The sequence below is a fragment of the Hippocampus comes genome, unplaced genomic scaffold (assembly GCF_001891065.2).
Source record: "Hippocampus comes isolate QL1 unplaced genomic scaffold, H_comes_QL1_v1.1 scaffold105, whole genome shotgun sequence".
Lineage (NCBI taxonomy): Eukaryota > Metazoa > Chordata > Actinopteri > Syngnathiformes > Syngnathidae > Hippocampus > Hippocampus comes.
The window spans coordinates 1,910,416-1,928,136 of NW_017806235.1; the positions used below are offsets into that span (position 1 = coordinate 1,910,416).

A 17,721-nucleotide genomic window follows, 5' to 3' on the forward strand; every position below is an offset into this window, starting at 1 on the left:
TTTCATAAAAAATTCTTTTGAATTGTTTGTTTTTTCACAAATCTTAGTTAGCAAAAGCTTTTTCCTCATTATCTACCGATATGTTTTAAGAAATTTAAAAATTTGATCATCTCTACAAATGACCTGGCCCATCTACCCGTTTTAGAACTTAAATGTGACCCCTGAGCATAAGTTTGCCCGCCTCTGAGTTTGACCATTACTGTACGAGGTCAATCAATTAAAATGTGCTACCATTAAAATATGGAATTTCTGAGGTCCCAAAAAAAAAAAAAGACATTACTGGCACCATTGTGCAACCACATAATCTCTGTTGAACCATTTCTAACGATTGTAGCCTCTCAATTGTGTGTACGTGTGGTTTTGTGTGTGCGCACGCGGGTGTGCGTGGCTTTGCGCAGGCCGTTTTTATTCTCTCTGTGTTTCCTCGTTCTCTCTCCTCACGTCATTGTGTTCCGCATCAACCCCCTTCCATCCCTCAGAGCTTCGAGAAGGTTGGTGTGCTCTCTCTTTTCTTTTGTTACTCCTTTGTTTCAGAAAGCTTCTCTTATTGAAACAGAAGGGAAACAACAAAGAAAGCAAGACAGACAGAAAATCCTGAAAGACCACCGCGCTCCATTTAGACTGTTAAAACCCTCTCCCAGATTCGCTTAATTTCTCCAAATCCGCTCCCTGTGCTATAGCGTAGCGTAGCTATTTGCATTGACTGCTTTGTAAGGCCTTGTGTGCAGAACCCTCTCCCCAATCTATGATTTCTTTTTTTTTTTGCATGGTATGGCCCTGTTGTCATGCAGACCCAAGAATTGGATCACATGAAAGAGGTGTTTGCATGATGAGAGGAGTGAGAGAGAGAGAGAAAGAGAAGGAAAGCGAAAGGAACACCACTTGCACGCCGAGAGCATGACGCCCAGTGTGCCCACCCCCTCGGTGTTTTTATTAAACTGCCCCTGCCTCCTCTGCTCTTTTGTGCCATTGCATCAACCTGAAATTGCAGCTGCTGCACTTGTTGCATCCAGCGGGAACCTCGCTTGCACTCCCCAGTCATACTCGCACGTCGGTTTGTTTGATTCGTGGTCAAGCTGCAGCTCTTGTGTTGGACCCTTGGCTTGAAGTTGGACTAAACGGCGGGAAGACATCTCCATTTCCATCTCGATGTTGACATTTTCGACTCTCACATTCACGTTTAAGTCGACGTCTTTATTACTAGTAATGAGCGAGAGGAGAATAAAATAAAATAGCCAGCGAGTTTGCCGCAATGACTCATCATCATAGTTTATGGCACTTGTGAATTAGATTGAGGTCGCTCAAACTTGAAACAGTTCCCAACCCGCGATAAACAGATTTTTTTTTTTTTTTTGTAACGGAAGGACTCTATTGAGCTGCATTGACCGAACAGAAAAGATCACCAGCAAATGTAGCGTAAATAACATTGAGCTACTTCTTGGGGACTGATTAATGTGAAGTGCTGCCAGTTTGATAAGTACTTCTGAAATAACAAATTTGCTCAAATTAACGTTAATCAACTTATTAATAATGAACGATGTGCATCCGTGCAAAGACACCGGCGGTGTCGATCAGTTCACATGCTAATTGTCCACAAGGATTTAACAAGGTCGAAACGGATAAATGTCAAGATGCAACGCGACTTGTGTACTTCCCTGTCCAACAGGCAGTTTTTATTTGCCGTTTACAATCAAACATACACTACTCAGAAAACATTATTTGGCTTTCAGGTGAAATTTCAGGACAAGCCCAAAATGCATTGACCATGTAAACGCCATTGACGATTACATTTCCTGTTTAAGCGATGAAATAATGACAAAATCCAATTCTTTCTCAGCCTCTTTATTATAACACAACCAGAAAATAGAAACGGAGCTTCTCTCAAGACTAAAGTGGCGGGGATTCAGCGTGTCCCTCGTTTACACTTGAGCAACAACAGGGGAGCGCCTCTTAAAACTAAATGGAATGGAACCCATTGCTAACATCTGTATCCGCGCCGCGGATCTTCAAACAGAAACCTGCGCTACGATAGAAGCTGCACCTCCATTAGTTATGGGCATCTCCCCAAATAGATGTCTCCTTTTTTTCCCTCCTCCATTTTTTTTTTTTTTGCACATTTTGTCGCGGGCCATAGCCTTATTTTGAAGCATCCTATATTACCACAAGGATCCCTCTATCTTCAGCGTGCTTTTAATAGAGACAGCGAGGTAAACTCAAATAACCATTAAGTATCATCATGATATATTTCAGTCTGTTGTGTCCTGTGCGCCTGTCCTGTCCTGTGTTATTTCTGGTCAATTTCACCCCAGACCGTTTTAGCTGTCTAAAACAAATGAGAAATATAATTGAGGCTTTTTAGGTAATCAGCAACAACAGCCCAAAAAAAGAAAATATAGATTCAAGTAAACAATGTAACTGAAGCCTGGAAATGTTCATCATTATGTCCATTGTGAAAGTCAATTCAATGTTTTACTGTGGCTTTAGTCTCCCGGTTGTATCCATTAAATACGGTCGCGCCATCAAACATAAACAACTCCTCCAGATATGTAATTCCATGATTTAAAAAAAATATATATGAAAGGAAACTTGAAGTTCATAAGATGTTTCAGTGCAATAAAACATGAATGTCAAACATGAAAGGAACTGGCTTAAGTAGGCCTCGGCGATTGTGGGTCCGGTATCGCTTACGAGCAACTTCAAGGCGACATCATGATCTCATGTTGGTCTGCTTTAAGTGTCCTCCAAAAGCATCTGTGTAATGCGGTCTGTCGAGCTTCACTCGTCCGCACTGTCGCTATCGCCACCAAACACTCCGACACGCTTCTATTGACATTTGGAAGCAATCCTATTCTTTTGCATTCTCAAGTATTGAGGGGATGAGTTTCGCCTTATTACATGACTGATGAAAGCTGTGTCCTTGAGCCAGATGGGATTGTGCAGACTAAATGTCAGCCCGCCGATAGTCCTCAATAGCTCTCTATATGCCGTATAGTTTAGACGTGGCAGAGATAGAGCCGTAATCCCTGTGTCTGTGCCAAAGTCTCCTTTAACCGACCGCCTCCAGAGTCTCGACACAGAGGACAGCGCTGAGGCTGGCTCAACTAATAAAGATGTAACCTCACGCCTCTCTCAAACTATGTATAATGGGCAGGGGGGGTCGGGGGGAGCGTGAGGGCTGCCTCTATTGCAGCTCTCTGAGCACATGAGGAATTATTGCTTGTCGCCTGCTCCTGTTAGATGAGGTCTGTCAGTTAAGTTGCGGGACTGATGGCACAATAGTGATATGACAGATCCAAACTACGAGCTTCCCCCCCTTCAATGTGGGTCACAATTAACAGAGAGGTGGCCGCTTCACCACAACAGCACGCCTGCTCAAAATTTTGTCGCGGGCCACTTTGGAGTTACGTCTTCCCTCGGCGGGCCATTACGACAGTGAAACGGAATAAATGTTTAATCATCAGATCGGATTATTACTTGTACATAACAAGTCAGATTGATGGATCACTAGTTTTGAAATCAGTCAACTGTTTGTTTGATGTTTGTGCAATTATTGTCCAAGTGAGTGTAAACAGGGTAAAAAAAAAGTTAGTCTCAACGTTATTTATTACACATGACAATTTGACATTTCGGTCCATATTTGAGCAATGATCAGGGAAGTTTGACACGCATGATTTGTTTTCGTGGGCCACATAAAATGATGTGGCGGGTCAGATCTGGCCCCCGGGCCTTGAGTTTGACACCTGTGACCTCGAGCATCCTACACTTCCCTGCCGGGAAGAATGTAGCACGCTGGTGCAACATCCCTCTTCACTGGGCCTTGCTCTGTGGGATTTTTTTTTTTCCCTATTTTCACAAGTTCAAAGGGGATCATCAATGAGACCCGATGTGAATGACATCAAGATGGCCGAGATGACAAAGCTGTACATGGCAGATCCCGTAAAAATCCTTCCAAGTGTACATGAAGGCGTGACAGAGACGGACAGCCGGGAAATTGCATTAGTCTCCAGGGTGATTACTTCAAAAGGGAAAACCTGACGAGCCCGAGCGCAAAAACTGACAAGCGCCATTTGGACAAGAATAGAGCCGCGCATACTAACACACTGCCAATCACCGCATCGTTTGATGTTGCATTAGCTCACCCTGCAAATCCAAATAACTCCCCAAAAATATTATTTCAGAAACCCACAAATGCGGTATGCATTTTACTGACGCTTGCCCCATCTGCATTGAAGCCATTCATGAGCCCACGCATATTCACGCCAACATAACTCATCCTCAAACATGTCAGCGTGCATGATTTGTCATCAAGCCACTGCTACCGTCCTGTAGCTTAAGCGTAAAGTATTATCCTTTACGTGAAAGAATCCAAGAGAGACAATGTCATGAAACTCATCGCTGAGATTGGTGTTCTCAACCAGGTGTGCAGATTCTACGACAAAGCCTTCTCCGCTGTTGGTAGCGCGATAACTGTGACGAAAAATAAGGCTTCATTTGTTTTAAGGCGTAGGGTTGTTTTTTTATTCACAAACGATAATATTATTAAGAGATTTTATAGTTAAGTGAAAAATGTGGGGGAAAAAAAAAAATTCTGGAGCTGTCTGGTTTTCCGATAAAATGACATCAAAGAGGACCAAACGAGTTGTACTTTTTTTGATGATTTTTCCAATGGTCACTTTATGGGTAAAATTGCAAATGTCTTCAACCCTTTCAGGGACAGTGGTTACTACAGTGGACAGCTTACCATATTATCAGGTTACAGGGTGCATGAAAGGGTTCATTTCTAATCACGTAGAATACGATAAATAAAAGGATTTGCTTGAACCTGGTCATAAATGAAATGCAAACTTGACGACCCGCCTGAAAAATGGAGATGTCTGTGTTGCGTTTGCGCTCTTCACTTGTAGTTTGCAGTTCGGATTTGAAGGATAGCTTTTGCGACACTGGCCCTGGAACTTTTTCGGACACACCTCGAAGCGATGGACTCCTCACTCTTCATCCGCGCTGTTTGAATGACTCCATAATGCTTTGCTCATGCAAGTAATTAGCGCTGCATAATAACTGTATAGGGTGAAGATGTAGCTACATTGCACGTATGTGTTTGCATACTGTGCATGCTGAATGTTGATCTGTGTGCGTGTGCGTGTGTGTCCGGCCAGCATGCTCTGGTGAGATGAGATGCTTGCCTAATCATGTCTCTCTCTAACAGATTTTTTTTTTTTTTGTCTCTGTCTCCTCCGTGTCTTTCACTTGTCTATCCAATTCTGGGCATTTTCTTTATTTTCCTCCAGCATTCCAAAAACGCTTTTTCCACTTTATCTGTAGCGAGTAAATTGAATACAGAGGCAATCTCGTATTTTTCCTTGTCTGCCATATCGGAATGAAAACATGTTGACTTTGATTCAGTTGTCTCTAGATTCTTTGAGTAGGGCGGATGTGGCCCTTGAAGATTGCAAGTCGCGATGTCACTCATTAAGGAGTGGAGGTTGTAAATGTGAATTTACCTTTGCTTTATTTTTTTTATTTTTTTATTCTTATGTTCACTGATTTGTTTTGGGGGAGGTGGAAAAATGTAAAAAAAAAAATTCTCAGGTTCAACATTTTTTATGTTATTCATTTTCTTGATTTTTACCACTTTCTGTTGCTGAAGTGATCAGATTTGTACTGCTCTCGTTCTCGCTTCCCTTTTCATTCTCCCTCCATTCTAAGACGTCTGTCCGTCAATCTCTTTTGTCTTTTTTCTGTTTCCTGTGTTGCCAGCTTCTTCTTCCTTTTTAGTCCATTTTTTTTTTTGTATTTTTTTTTTGTCCTTCCGAAGCACCTGCTCTCTGAATGGGCCTGACTTTGGTATCGCTGTGTTTTTAAATAGATTCATGTTTTTTCTTCTTCCTCGCTCCTCTTCTCTTTGCCCCTTTTCCCCCTCCATCCCCCCGAAAACCCACTTCCCAACCCTCTCTTTATCTCTCTTCCCCTCCTCTCCCTCCCTCCCTCCCTCCCTCCTTTTTCTCCCGCCCCTCCGCATTCTGTCCGCACCCCGATGTGTAGGAGCGACAGACACATGTACATAAGTTGATCCACTTATAAACATGCACCTACTACCTCACTTTTTTTGCCCGCACTTGTTCTTCTTCTTCTTCTCTCTCCGTTCTGCCTCTCTCATGCTGTCTCGTTCTCGACTTAACGTGTCCGATGATCACTCTGTAACCGCCCCGGCACCTTATTTCCAACCCTCTCCTGTCCACATACCCAAGTTCATTTTGACTGCACACTGTTACCTGTATGAAACTTTTGTGTACTGTTACGGTATTTGGTTGTTGCAATGTGCCCTTGCCTACATTGCCACGTCATCGCGTGGAAGCGGAGCAGAGCTGTTCTCTCTCTCTCTCACACTTCCATCGCTGTCTTCTCTTCCTCTATCTGTTTCCTCTGTGCCTTCCTCCCACTTCCGCATTATCTCTGTTTTTGTGTTGGTTCACCTTTTGTATTCCTCCTTGAGTCGCCGAGGCATGAGAAGCGACCTCTGAGTTCAGTCTTTTGGTCTCCGCTCGCACTGGTGCGGACAAAACAATTGGGGCACACTTTGTAGGTGATTAATTCATCTATTAAGGCTTCGGTGAAGAACCTCTTGGTTCTCCCTTGAAATATTCGCGGCATGCGAGTGAGGGAGGCCTTCTAACATCAAGACTCAGAAACCATCCCTCTGTCTTACTGAGAACGTCGTTTCCACCTCGACGAATTAGCCTCTACCAAATAAACACAGTTTGATTCGATGCGACACCTTCATATGCCTCCACGATCATTTTTCAAATTTAATGGCTGCCAGAGGACTCCCTCCAGTGTATCTTAACGACTGTTATGCATCCCAAAACAGTGAAACCATTCTCCGATGGGGTCTAGCTCGAGTGTACATGATACATATTTGGGTTACTCACGCGAAAGCTTTTCAATGGTCCATAGACTGATTCGATCTACTCGGATGAGTTCAAATGTGTTCTACGACAACCGCAACAGACATTTTGGATCGTCCTTTGCTTTGTTGACACAGTTGGGCAAAGTGTTGCAACACGAATGCACAAAGTAAGGCCTTGAAAGGCATGCGTGGATGAGTTAGGCGTGAAAAAAACTCCCACCAAACACCTTTGGGATGAGCTAGAACAAAGCTTCAAATGTTGTGATGCGTAATTTGACAACACACTCTCACACACACACACGCACAAAAAAAAAAAAAATGCTCACAATGATTGATGCTGTTGAAGCTGCTTCTTAATTTCGCTTCCTCTCGGTGTAATTGCTCGGGATGCCAATCCATATATTTAAGACATACTACAATAAGCAGAGTCCAAAGTTCAGTGTGGCCATTGCTCCGAACAATACGTTTATATTACATCGGCATAAAAAAAATAAATCAATAAATAAAATCTTCCACCATGATGAAGAAATATAACACTTCCGGAAAAAGAAAAACTGATAGTCGTTGTCATGCCCTCAATGAAGCGCTACTCAAGACGATGTCATGTTCTTGTTGTTTGTCAAGGCAGCTCACTCTGTTTGGGTGAGCTCAGCACGATGTGTGTCTTTCTGTTGGATTCATCAGTACCATCAAGTAATTGGGGCTCAACGTGAAATATCCCTTTGTAATTTCTGTAAAAGGAAAAAAAAAAAAAAACCCTGAAGTTCATTCTTCCCCTTCCTCTTACCTCTCTTCTCTTCACTCTCTCTGCATCTCGCTCTTTGCCTCTCTATCTGGTTCTCTCCCCCTCACCCGACCTCCTCTCTCTCTCTTTCCGCCTTTTTTTCTCCCCCGCCCTCCCTCAACCTCCTGCCCTCTCCTCTCTACCCCCCGACTCTCCTCCTTTACCAGTGCGCCGCGTCCCCCCTCGTTTCTCCATTCTCCCCTCCAACCACGAAATCATGCCGGGAGGGAGCGTCAACATCACCTGCGTGGCGGTGGGCTCCCCGATGCCCTACGTCAAATGGATGGTGTCCAGCGAGGACCTGACCCCCGAGGACGAGATGCCCATCGGTCGGAACGTGCTGGAGCTCAATGGCGTGCGAGAGTCGGCCAACTACACGTGCGTGGCCATGAGTAGCCTGGGTATCATCGAGGCCACGGCTCAAGTCTTAGTCAAGAGTAAGAGACGTCCCGCGATAGGCCGAGGCTTGCAAAGGGGTGGGAAATTTCCAGTACATTTCCGGAACACTTCTGATAAATTTCCAATCACGTGTTGGCTCATAATTTTAATAACTTGGACGATGGAACACTCGTAAGTAAAGGCGCAACTTTTAAATGAAATTTGGTTGTTCTCGTCAGAATTATACTAAAAATCTATTGTCCCCATTATATATATATATTGAAATTCTCTACAAAGAGCCAATGTTCTTGAACCCTCGTAAATTCCTGTTCGTTCCTCTGGAAAGTTTCAACTTTTGAAAATTCCCATCATTTTGCAACCATATCCAAGCCCGCTCAACATTGCACAATGTCATCATCGATCTTGATGTGCTCCCAGCTTTGCCAAAGCCTCCGGGCACTCCCATCGTCACGGAAACCACAGCCACCAGCGTGACCATCACGTGGGACTCCGGTAACCCCGACCCGGTCTCGTACTACATCATCCAGTACCGCGCCAAAGGGCCAGACAGCAAGTATGAGACGGTAGACAGCATCACCACCACCCGCTACAGCATCGGTGGGCTGTACCCCAACACCGAGTACGAGATCCGAGTGTCAGCCTTCAACAGCATTGGCCAGGGCCCCCCCTCTGTACGAGTGGACGCCCGGACGGGAGAGCAAGCCCCGGCCAGCCCGCCGCGAAATGTCCAAGCGCACATTATTTCGCAGAACACAGTGATGGTCCGCTGGGAGGAACCGGAGGAGCCAAATGGGCAGGTGGGAAGTCCATATTTTTTTTTCATATGACATGAGATCACGTCACCTGTTATTTACATCTTTGTCAAGGGGAAATTTTTGAGACAGCTCTTATGTTGGATCTTACGACATTCTTTTAATCCTATAATGTGTCCACTTGCATGTGTCTAAACCTTGCAAATTTATTTCAATTGAGGAATATGAGAAAGGGAAGTATATTTTTTTCCCACAAGGGTTTTAATATTGTGCCTGGAATGCCAAGTGGTCTTTTTACGCCTATTTAATGATGGCTACATGTATTTTTTGATTCTTTTCCATATTATGTTTCGATTCTGCACATCCAGCAGTTCACTGGTGCGCAATAAAGTGATGGCTTTAAAATTGTAATTACTTGCATGTGACAGTAACAGGAGAGGCACTGGTGCCAACTAATAGGAATAAAAAAAAAAATCATGTATCCCCCAATTGAAATTAAATTTGCCTTTTACTGAGGACAGACTAACAAGGTTTCAGATTTGCGTCGAGACTTTAAGGAGATTAAAACATTAAAGCCTCCATAAAATGCCCCACAGGGAGCTGAATTGGAGTGTGCGGGTTTGTGTCCTTAACGGGGATTGTGCCCCACCTTTCTAGCCCCACTACCACCTAAGTGCCACCCCAATCTCTAAAGAAAGAAAAGGTGCTTTCTGCTCTAAATTAAGAGCACTCCCTCTGGAAGCCTATTTCCTTTTCGAGCCGACCTCACCCATCGACGATATTCACAAAAGTGCATTTAGCGCGTATGAGGATTATAGTTATTAAAGGAGTGACAACAGATTTGCCGATGGAGGTCACGGGTGAGGACGCTCAACAAATATGGTGATATATAGCGAGAGCACACTTAGTTTGTATTAGAGGTGTTTTGTCTGACCTTCAGCCACGGGAGGTCATCACCTCATGACGGCGGACTCTTACGAGGCGCGAACCGCAAACGCGCGCGGCCATCTGGACCGACGTCACCGTAATTCACGGATGGCGACCTTGGCTGTGATCGACGCCGGTTGTTTGTATGCTGAATGAAGGCTTTATGGATTACAGTGCATGCAAGACAGTGAGATTAAGTGGGAGACCATTTATCACACAGCTCAGCCGAGGATGACCTTAAAAACTCAACACGCCATCCGTCAAAAAAATCTCTCTCCATGCTTGCCGTGTTGCAGGTGAAAGGCTATCGCGTGTACTACACCATGGACCCGTCCCGGCCGATGAATGAGTGGAAGATCCATAATGTCCAGGACAGTGTGATCACCACCATACAAAGCTTGGTGACCTCCGAGACGTACACCCTCCAAGTCCTGGCCTTCACCTCAGTCGGGGACGGGCCCTTCTCTGACCCGGTCCACGTTAAAGTCATGCCAGGAGGTCAGTGTTGTTGACAGGCAAATATAATATCATATCATCTACCGTATATCGCTTTGGCCTGTCGTCGTTGTTGGGGGCAATCCTTGCAATCAAAATAAACGCCATCTTGCTTGAGTTTCCAAACACCGCTGGTCAAGTTGGTATTATATTGTCTCTTGCACCAAAGTATTCCAGCGATCCATTTTCAACCAAACAGGCGAACTCAGATGTATACTTTTCACTCATTATTATCTAAAAAAACAAAAAAAAACATTGAGACATTCAATCTTGAGGTGGCGTAATGCCGCACGGCTCCCGCAGAGTGACGGATGACTTCTCCGAAATTTGGATTGTTCAAGCCAGTTAATGGATTAATTCTCAAGCTATTTTCAACACTTTCAGTTGGTTCATAAAAAAAGCTTTTTGGGGGAATGTCACGACAAAGCTGTCAATTGCACGATAAACTTTACGAGGGAACTTTATTTAACCTTCTCTAAACCGGAGCTAAAGAGCGAAATTGACAACTGGCATCTGATCAATCAATTGATCAATATATTTATAATGAGGGCCACCACTCTGCATTTCTGTGACTCTTCCAGTCTCTCTATTAAAGTCCCTCTCCGTTTATAGTCACTAATTTGTTTCGAAATGCATTATACATGCTTGAATATAATTTCTGTAAAACACGTGATAAGAGAAGAGGACTGTTTAGTACTCATCTGATTTTGCATCTAATCATCATGATGGCCGTTAGAATTAAATATAAATTACAGACCGCTTACCCCACTGCCCCGCAGCGTCATCGCTGCACGTCGTGCAAATCAGCAAGCAGCTTATTCAGATGACAAGTGGAACGCGGCCGCTATGCAATACTGGGCTCGACCTGTCACAACATGCGCATCCTTCAAATGAGTAACTCGCACAAGCCGACACTTAAGTTTGTGGAGAGTTGTGGAAAAGGAAACAGATTAACAGGAGCAAGAACGTGTTATGTTCAAGCAAGTCAAGTCACGACGGCGGTGGTTGCAAAAGTTGTCGGTTTTACGTCTTCGGCGGGCACGACGAGATTAGTGCTCACAAATCTGTGATGGCATTACGTGTTGAAATTCCCGTGTAGACTTGGGACGCGTGTACCTGAACATTTTGTCAGTTTTCAACTCCTACAGGAAGAGAAACATATGGTTTAAGTCCAAATATTTGTCAAAGTCTGATGAAAGAAGAGCTTGTTGGTTGCAACATAAATCCCATGGAATTAGGCAATAAAAAAAAAAAAAAAAAGGTATTTTGAATGGGTTTTAAAAAAGCTGTTTTTTACTGCCGTAACTTAAATGACCTTAATAAGCGAGAAGATCGGTTGAACACAACGTCGGTTGAACACAACGGCAATACAATTACAACCTATTCGTGCCGCTAAAAATGGTGACAAAAATTTTAAAGTGATGTTCACCTTTTTGTTAATAGCTCCCCGAGGTAATATCCATACAAATAACATCGGTCTTGTTCCCTTCTTCAGTTCCAGGACAACCGGGGAAGTTTAAAATCGGGAGGGTGACTGACACCAGCATTGAGCTGACCTGGGAGCCGGCGTACACCAAGGAGGGCATCATCAATTACGAGCTCCTTTACAAACCTGTCAAGTATGGCAGTTTGGTAAGATAGTCAACTGAAAATATCACAACCACCTGAGGTGCTAGAAAACAGATTTAAAAACTTTTTTTTTTGAATCGGTCTAGTTGAAGTTTATGGTCAAAATAAACATACCCCCCCCCCCAAAAAAAAAAAAAACGTGTATTTAAAACAACCACTTAGCGTCCGCTAACTTAATGCTAACATTTGATGAGAAAGGCCATAGTCTGGCTAACGAATAGCAGCTATGTGGCGATGTCAGAATACTTCACGCAACAAATATTTGAACACAAACAATGGAGCAACATGTTTTGATAGACAATGTAACAGTACTCACTGGCATATATTCTTTATCCCCCGTGGAAAAAAACAATGTTGCAGTACCAGTGGTTGTTTAACTCTTCTTCGTTCGCATGACCGTCGTGTACCACGCCCAGGTGGCCAAGTCGCATGTTCAATTCTGTGCATTTAATGAAAATATATCTTTTTATAAAGTATTACTGCTAATTTCCTTATGACACGTCACAACCGTTTTTATTGGAGTTTTTCGGGAGGCTGCAAATGATGGTTGCTTGACATAGGAGCCTTGATCCTTCTGTCCAGCATCATTTTCTCCGCTGTTGACACCTTCCTCTTCTCTCTTCCTCTTGTAGGAGAAGCTGACCTTTGGCCCGCGAAACTCCTACACGGTGGAGGGTCTGAAAGCCAACACAGACTATTCCTTCTCCCTGGCAGCCATCTCCAACAAAGGCATCGGTGCTTTCACCAATGAACTGGTGCAGAGGACATCACAAGCCAGTATGTCTCCTTTTCCTTGATGTCACACACACACACACACACACACACACACACACACACACACACACACACACGTTGCTGCCGTACTGTATTATGTTTCACCTTGCCCACAAATGTCATGAAAACCCACGTTGACACAATTTTCACTTGCTGTCTGCTGACCTGGCACGAGCTGGCAACCTTGTGACACCATCCGACCATTGATCTCCTTTATCATGTCATGTGTCCAAAGCCCACGCCCATCCATCCATCTGCGTTTAACTGCGACTTTCTTCCTCCTCCGCTCAGCCTCTCCCTTTTTTTTCACAGCCAAAACATATCATGACAGATGGAGACGGAGCGCCGCTTAATGTTTGTGTCTTACTCTTTTTCACCCTCCTTCCACTACCCCCCTCCCCACTACTCGATCAGTGTCTAATATCTTTAAAAGGGTGAAAATGTCTGCCAGACGAGCAGGCAGTGGAGAGGAGCTTAAAAAGATTGTGGGTTGGTCTGCTATGTTATAAGTCAGCGCCAGACGTTGTGATTTTTTCGTTTCGTTGGATTTTCACCCTTTTTGGCATTTCTCGATAACCAAGCATAGCCCAACAAATGTACCTGATTTGTGTGTGATGCATTGCATATGCCCATGTCCACACAGTCGTATTTCATTTTAAAAAGTATATGCCGTGTTACACATACAGTACATTTGACAATAAAGTTCTATCCAATCCAATCCAATCTTATTCGGTCACTGATTTTGTGACAAGGCGGAAAATGGTTTTGCAAAGAAAAATGTTTGTTCTATTCTGTTAACCTATTTTTAATTTTCCAGGTGTGACATTCGTGAGTAACTCCACTCCACTGTTAATCTACTTCTATTATTACCTTTTCCCTGAACTGACTTTCTTTAGTCTGCCAGTGGCTTTCATATTTTAAGACCAGAGGTCATCAACAAGGTGGCTGCGGGTACCTGGTAGCCGCCAAGGGACACATGAGTCGCCCACCGACTTGTTATCAGAGCAGTTCACCAGTGATGGGACATTACGATTTCCTTTGGCTTGTGCGGTTACTTTCGAGTGCCTCGTTGTCAGCCGTGAGTGTGCAGTTGTTACAGAGAGTAGACAGAAGAGCAAGGGGCAAAAACAAGTAAAAAATTGGCAGCCAGCATGTGGTCAGGGCCTTCGCACTGGTAGCCCTTTACGTGAGTTAGGACCCAAGATGTAGTGCTCTGTTTCAAAAAGGTTGGTGACCCCTGAACCGAGAGTTTGTAGCCACAGCCGTTGCTTTGGCACACACTTGACAGCCTGTGATTGCAATTTGGGGAGGACTGAGATTTATTTTTACATGAAACTTGCAGCTTTCTGATCCCCAAAAATGTGCTCGGTACATCTAACCTGTGTCCTTGTCCTTTCATCCCCCAAAAACGAAGAGGAAAGAAAAGCGGTGTAGGTGTCAGGAGGGGTGCAGTCAAGGCCAACTCTAAGCAAGCAGACTATTTCCTGAAGCACAATGCATTTCCCAGGGTGTGCTTTGTTATCGCCAAGGTTTGGTGCACATCGAGATTGTCCCCCGAGGCAAACAGCGCGGTGGCTTTACAGCTGAGTGGGCAGATACTTGAATCTGTCAGCTAGGACTTTGACTCCCACACTCGCGCACACGCTGTACACTCTTCAAGCCCAGTCGTCTCCGCTTTTAAGTTGTCTGCTCACTGTCAATGCTCTCGTCTCTGGTTGATTTCATTAAGTGTTATTCTTGTATGTCAAGTGCTGGCTTGGCTCTTATTCTCGTGCTTATCCCCGTGTCATCTTTTTCAGTTCAGTTTACCGTCGTCTCTTATTGTTTCCATTTTTTTTTCATCCTGTCCCCTGTGTTTTTACTTTTATCGCCCCCCCCCCCACACCAACTCTTGCTTTTCACCCCCTACTCTCAAACGCTTTACCGACTGCCCTCCCCCTTGTCTAATCAGAGCCCTCAGCCGCACCCGAGGGTGTCTCCTGCGAGAGTGCCAGCTCCACCTCGCTGAGAGTTAGTTGGAGGCCGCCTCCACTGGAAGGCCAGAATGGCGAGTTGGCAGGTTATGAGCTGAGGTACCGCAAGGTTTCTGGGGCAGGAGGCAAAGGTCAGGGCCAGGAGGTGTCCGGGCTCCCTATCTCGGCCCGGCAGGCAGACACACTAGTAGAGGGCCTGGAGAAATGGAGCTGGTACAACATCACCATGGCAGCCTCTACTTCTGAGGGAACTGGACCCAACAGCTTGCCTGTACTCTGCAGAACAGATGAGGATGGTAAGTCTAGATACGCATTCGTGGTTACAGTGGAACTTTGAAAGTCAAATTTAGCTCAGGTTGAACAATTCGGATTGCCCACAAAAGTTCAGGGGAAAATAGGGCATCTTGATTCTACAGCGCAGAAGAGGGGATAAGTCACATGTGTCTTACCGTTTAAACAAGTCCCAAGTAGCTGTCACAAAAACCAAGCCAGTCAAGTCGAGTCCCCACTAAATGTCAATGAAGTCAAATCTTTACTCGTGGAAGAAAGTCGTAACTGACAAAATCTTACTCATTCACAACTTATAGTCACACATTAGCCACTTTGCACTCAGTATCTGTGCTAGCATTTGTTAGCTGTCGTCACAGATTGAAAAATCACAGTTTTAATGGTCTGAATCCATTCTCCAATACTACTTACAATACAATAGTACTTCTGCTGTGCCGAACCGTGGCCTTTGAAACAGGTAGAGTTGGCCTTCAGATGCTGGAAACACCCTCTAACCAAGCACCGCTTCGACTTCACATCTCCCCCTGCTGTGGAAGTCACGCCAAAAAACACATGTTTGGCCAGCGAGCTAACAGTGAAGTTAACGTAGTGCACCTGTCTTTTGGGGTTTTATAACAGATGAAGTTAGTTATCATAGTTGTTGTGTTTCTGGGTTAAAACTGAGTTGCTGTTCTCTTTTGGACCATTTTATCAGAAACCTAATCCTAAAATCCAAAAATAAGAATCTTTGGGTGCTTGCTTAATGAACCGGCCTCTCCGCTCCATTTTGTAGCATACCGGTGGATCGCCGGGATTGTGTGCACAACACAAAAAGCATATTTTCTTTCAAAAATCAAAAAAATGGAAAATTACCAGGTTAAGTCTGACTCGAGGCAAACCATGTAAATTGAGTCACCCACCTCTGCTTCAGAGGTCTACCTGTTTTGCTCCACTTACTCCCAAAGGTCCAGAGGCGCTTGTAAGGGCTGTAACAACTTAAGAGGACATGCAGAACATTCAGAGGAAGTTATATATCGAGAGGATTCGCATTTAAAGCAGCTTTACCGTGGACGTTGTCATAGTTCTCATCGTTAAACGTTGAGGGTTTTATTTGCAGCTCGCAAGAATGCTTAGTTTACACCGTAAGAATTTTAACCCTTTCATGCGCCTTGTAACCTGATAACATGATAAGCCGTCCACTGTAGTAACCGCTGTCCCCGAAAGGCTTAAAAAGTCAGTCAGGCGCATCTGCAACACATTCCACTTTGGAAGTTCCACTGTTTATACTGATGCTTCTTTACAGTAGGTAATTATCCGTGGCTTTTTGCATGTGCAGTTCCCAGCGCAGCCCCTCGTCACATTGATGTCAATCCTATCAATTCCTCCGCACTTCGGATCACTTGGCGGTCTGTGTTGCCAAGGTTACGTCAAGGTCAGATCCGCGGTTACCAGGTGCACTACAGCCGTGTTGGCGGCGGCGAATCCCGAAATCTTCCTTGGATAAAAGATATCCTCCTGGATGAGTCTCAGGTGACATCATCGTGAAAGAATCTAAATGTGATGGTCAATTATTGGATGGTTGAATATCCTTCCGGTCTCATCTCCTCTTTCTGGGTTACCTGTCTGCCGCGTCTCGCCTGGCGGTTAAGATGGAAGAGGATGATTCCACTCAGTATGTGAGTGCACGCTTCTTCTTCTTCTTCTTCTTCATGAACTCAATATTGGCACATACAGAACTAGAATAGCGCTTGAAATAGCACAGACCTGTCAAGGTTTCAATACTGAGCACCTTTTCACCTGGATCCGATGGAAAACGTGCCTCCATCCAACAATCAACCAGCGTTGATGGCATTGAAACTGTGATTTTTCTTGCTTTTGATTTCTTCTTTTCAGGAATGCGCAACGTTAATAGTTTGCCAACTGTTTTGGAAATGATAAATACGAAAGTGTACTGAATCACTTTTAAATGCGATTTTGTGTTTCCCTTGATAGGAGATGATCTTGGGAGGCCTAAAAGCAGAGACTTTGTATTCCGTCTCAGTGGCAGCATATACCACCAAAGGTGACGGAGCACATAGCAAAGCCAAGCTGGTGAAGACCTCAGGGTTGGGTAAGTACATGCCGAGTAGTTGCTTCAGAATGTAGCAGCATACGTACTCTACAGGGAATTTCAACTTCCGCCGCAGCAGCCAAATTAATTTCAATGCTTTTTAGGTCGTTAAATTGATGATTCAAACTAACTTTCTGCCTTCCCCCGCATTGTCATTTGCAGTACCCGGCCCTCCCTGTTTGTGGGCACATTTGGGATTAGGTCCATCAGTGGTGCTTCGATGGGCTCCTCCACCGGAATGCGCAGCGTCAGGCTCTGATGGCCAGGGGCTCCCTTTGGAAATTCAAGGCTACCGCCTCCAGTTTGGCCTGAAGAATGCCTCCCTGGAGACCACGATAGATTTCACAAAAGAGAGAAACTTCACCGTCATAAACCTCTCCCCGGGCTCCACCTACGTCTTTGTGCTCTCCGCAAAGAGCCGAGCGGGCTACGGAGATGTAGTGCGGAGGGAAATAAGCGTACCCGTCATCCCACCCTCAGGATACCCCAAAATATCTGACTTTGTTAACGCCACTTGCTGCTCCCTCCAGTTCTCCTGGCTCCCTCCTGACCAAGAGGAGAGCAATGGCGTCATCACAGAGTACAACATAGCTTACAAAGAGACTGCAGGCTCCAAACCCTCAAGCGTTCCAGGCCCCTTTTCATTACCCGCCCTCCGCGCTCCCCCACGTGTGGTCACGCTGCCGGCGAGCCAACCTCGCTAC

General features: G+C 44.7%; 1 protein-coding gene across 1 annotated transcript in view; it reads left to right on the forward strand.

Annotated features, from left to right (window-relative positions):
* The window catches only part of LOC109507311 (receptor-type tyrosine-protein phosphatase S-like), a 53,811-nt gene that overhangs the window by 18,240 nt on the left and 17,850 nt on the right, over positions 1-17,721 (forward strand). The window contains exons 4-13 of the mRNA XM_019856642.1: positions 6,043-6,057; positions 7,859-8,128; positions 8,508-8,887; positions 10,066-10,267; positions 11,760-11,896; positions 12,526-12,670; positions 14,619-14,936; positions 16,244-16,437; positions 16,557-16,583; positions 16,900-17,017. Coding sequence (XP_019712201.1) covers positions 6,043-6,057; positions 7,859-8,128; positions 8,508-8,887; positions 10,066-10,267; positions 11,760-11,896; positions 12,526-12,670; positions 14,619-14,936; positions 16,244-16,437; positions 16,557-16,583; positions 16,900-17,017 — 1,806 coding nt within the window. The remainder of the gene's footprint in view (positions 1-6,042; positions 6,058-7,858; positions 8,129-8,507; positions 8,888-10,065; positions 10,268-11,759; positions 11,897-12,525; positions 12,671-14,618; positions 14,937-16,243; positions 16,438-16,556; positions 16,584-16,899; positions 17,018-17,721) is intronic.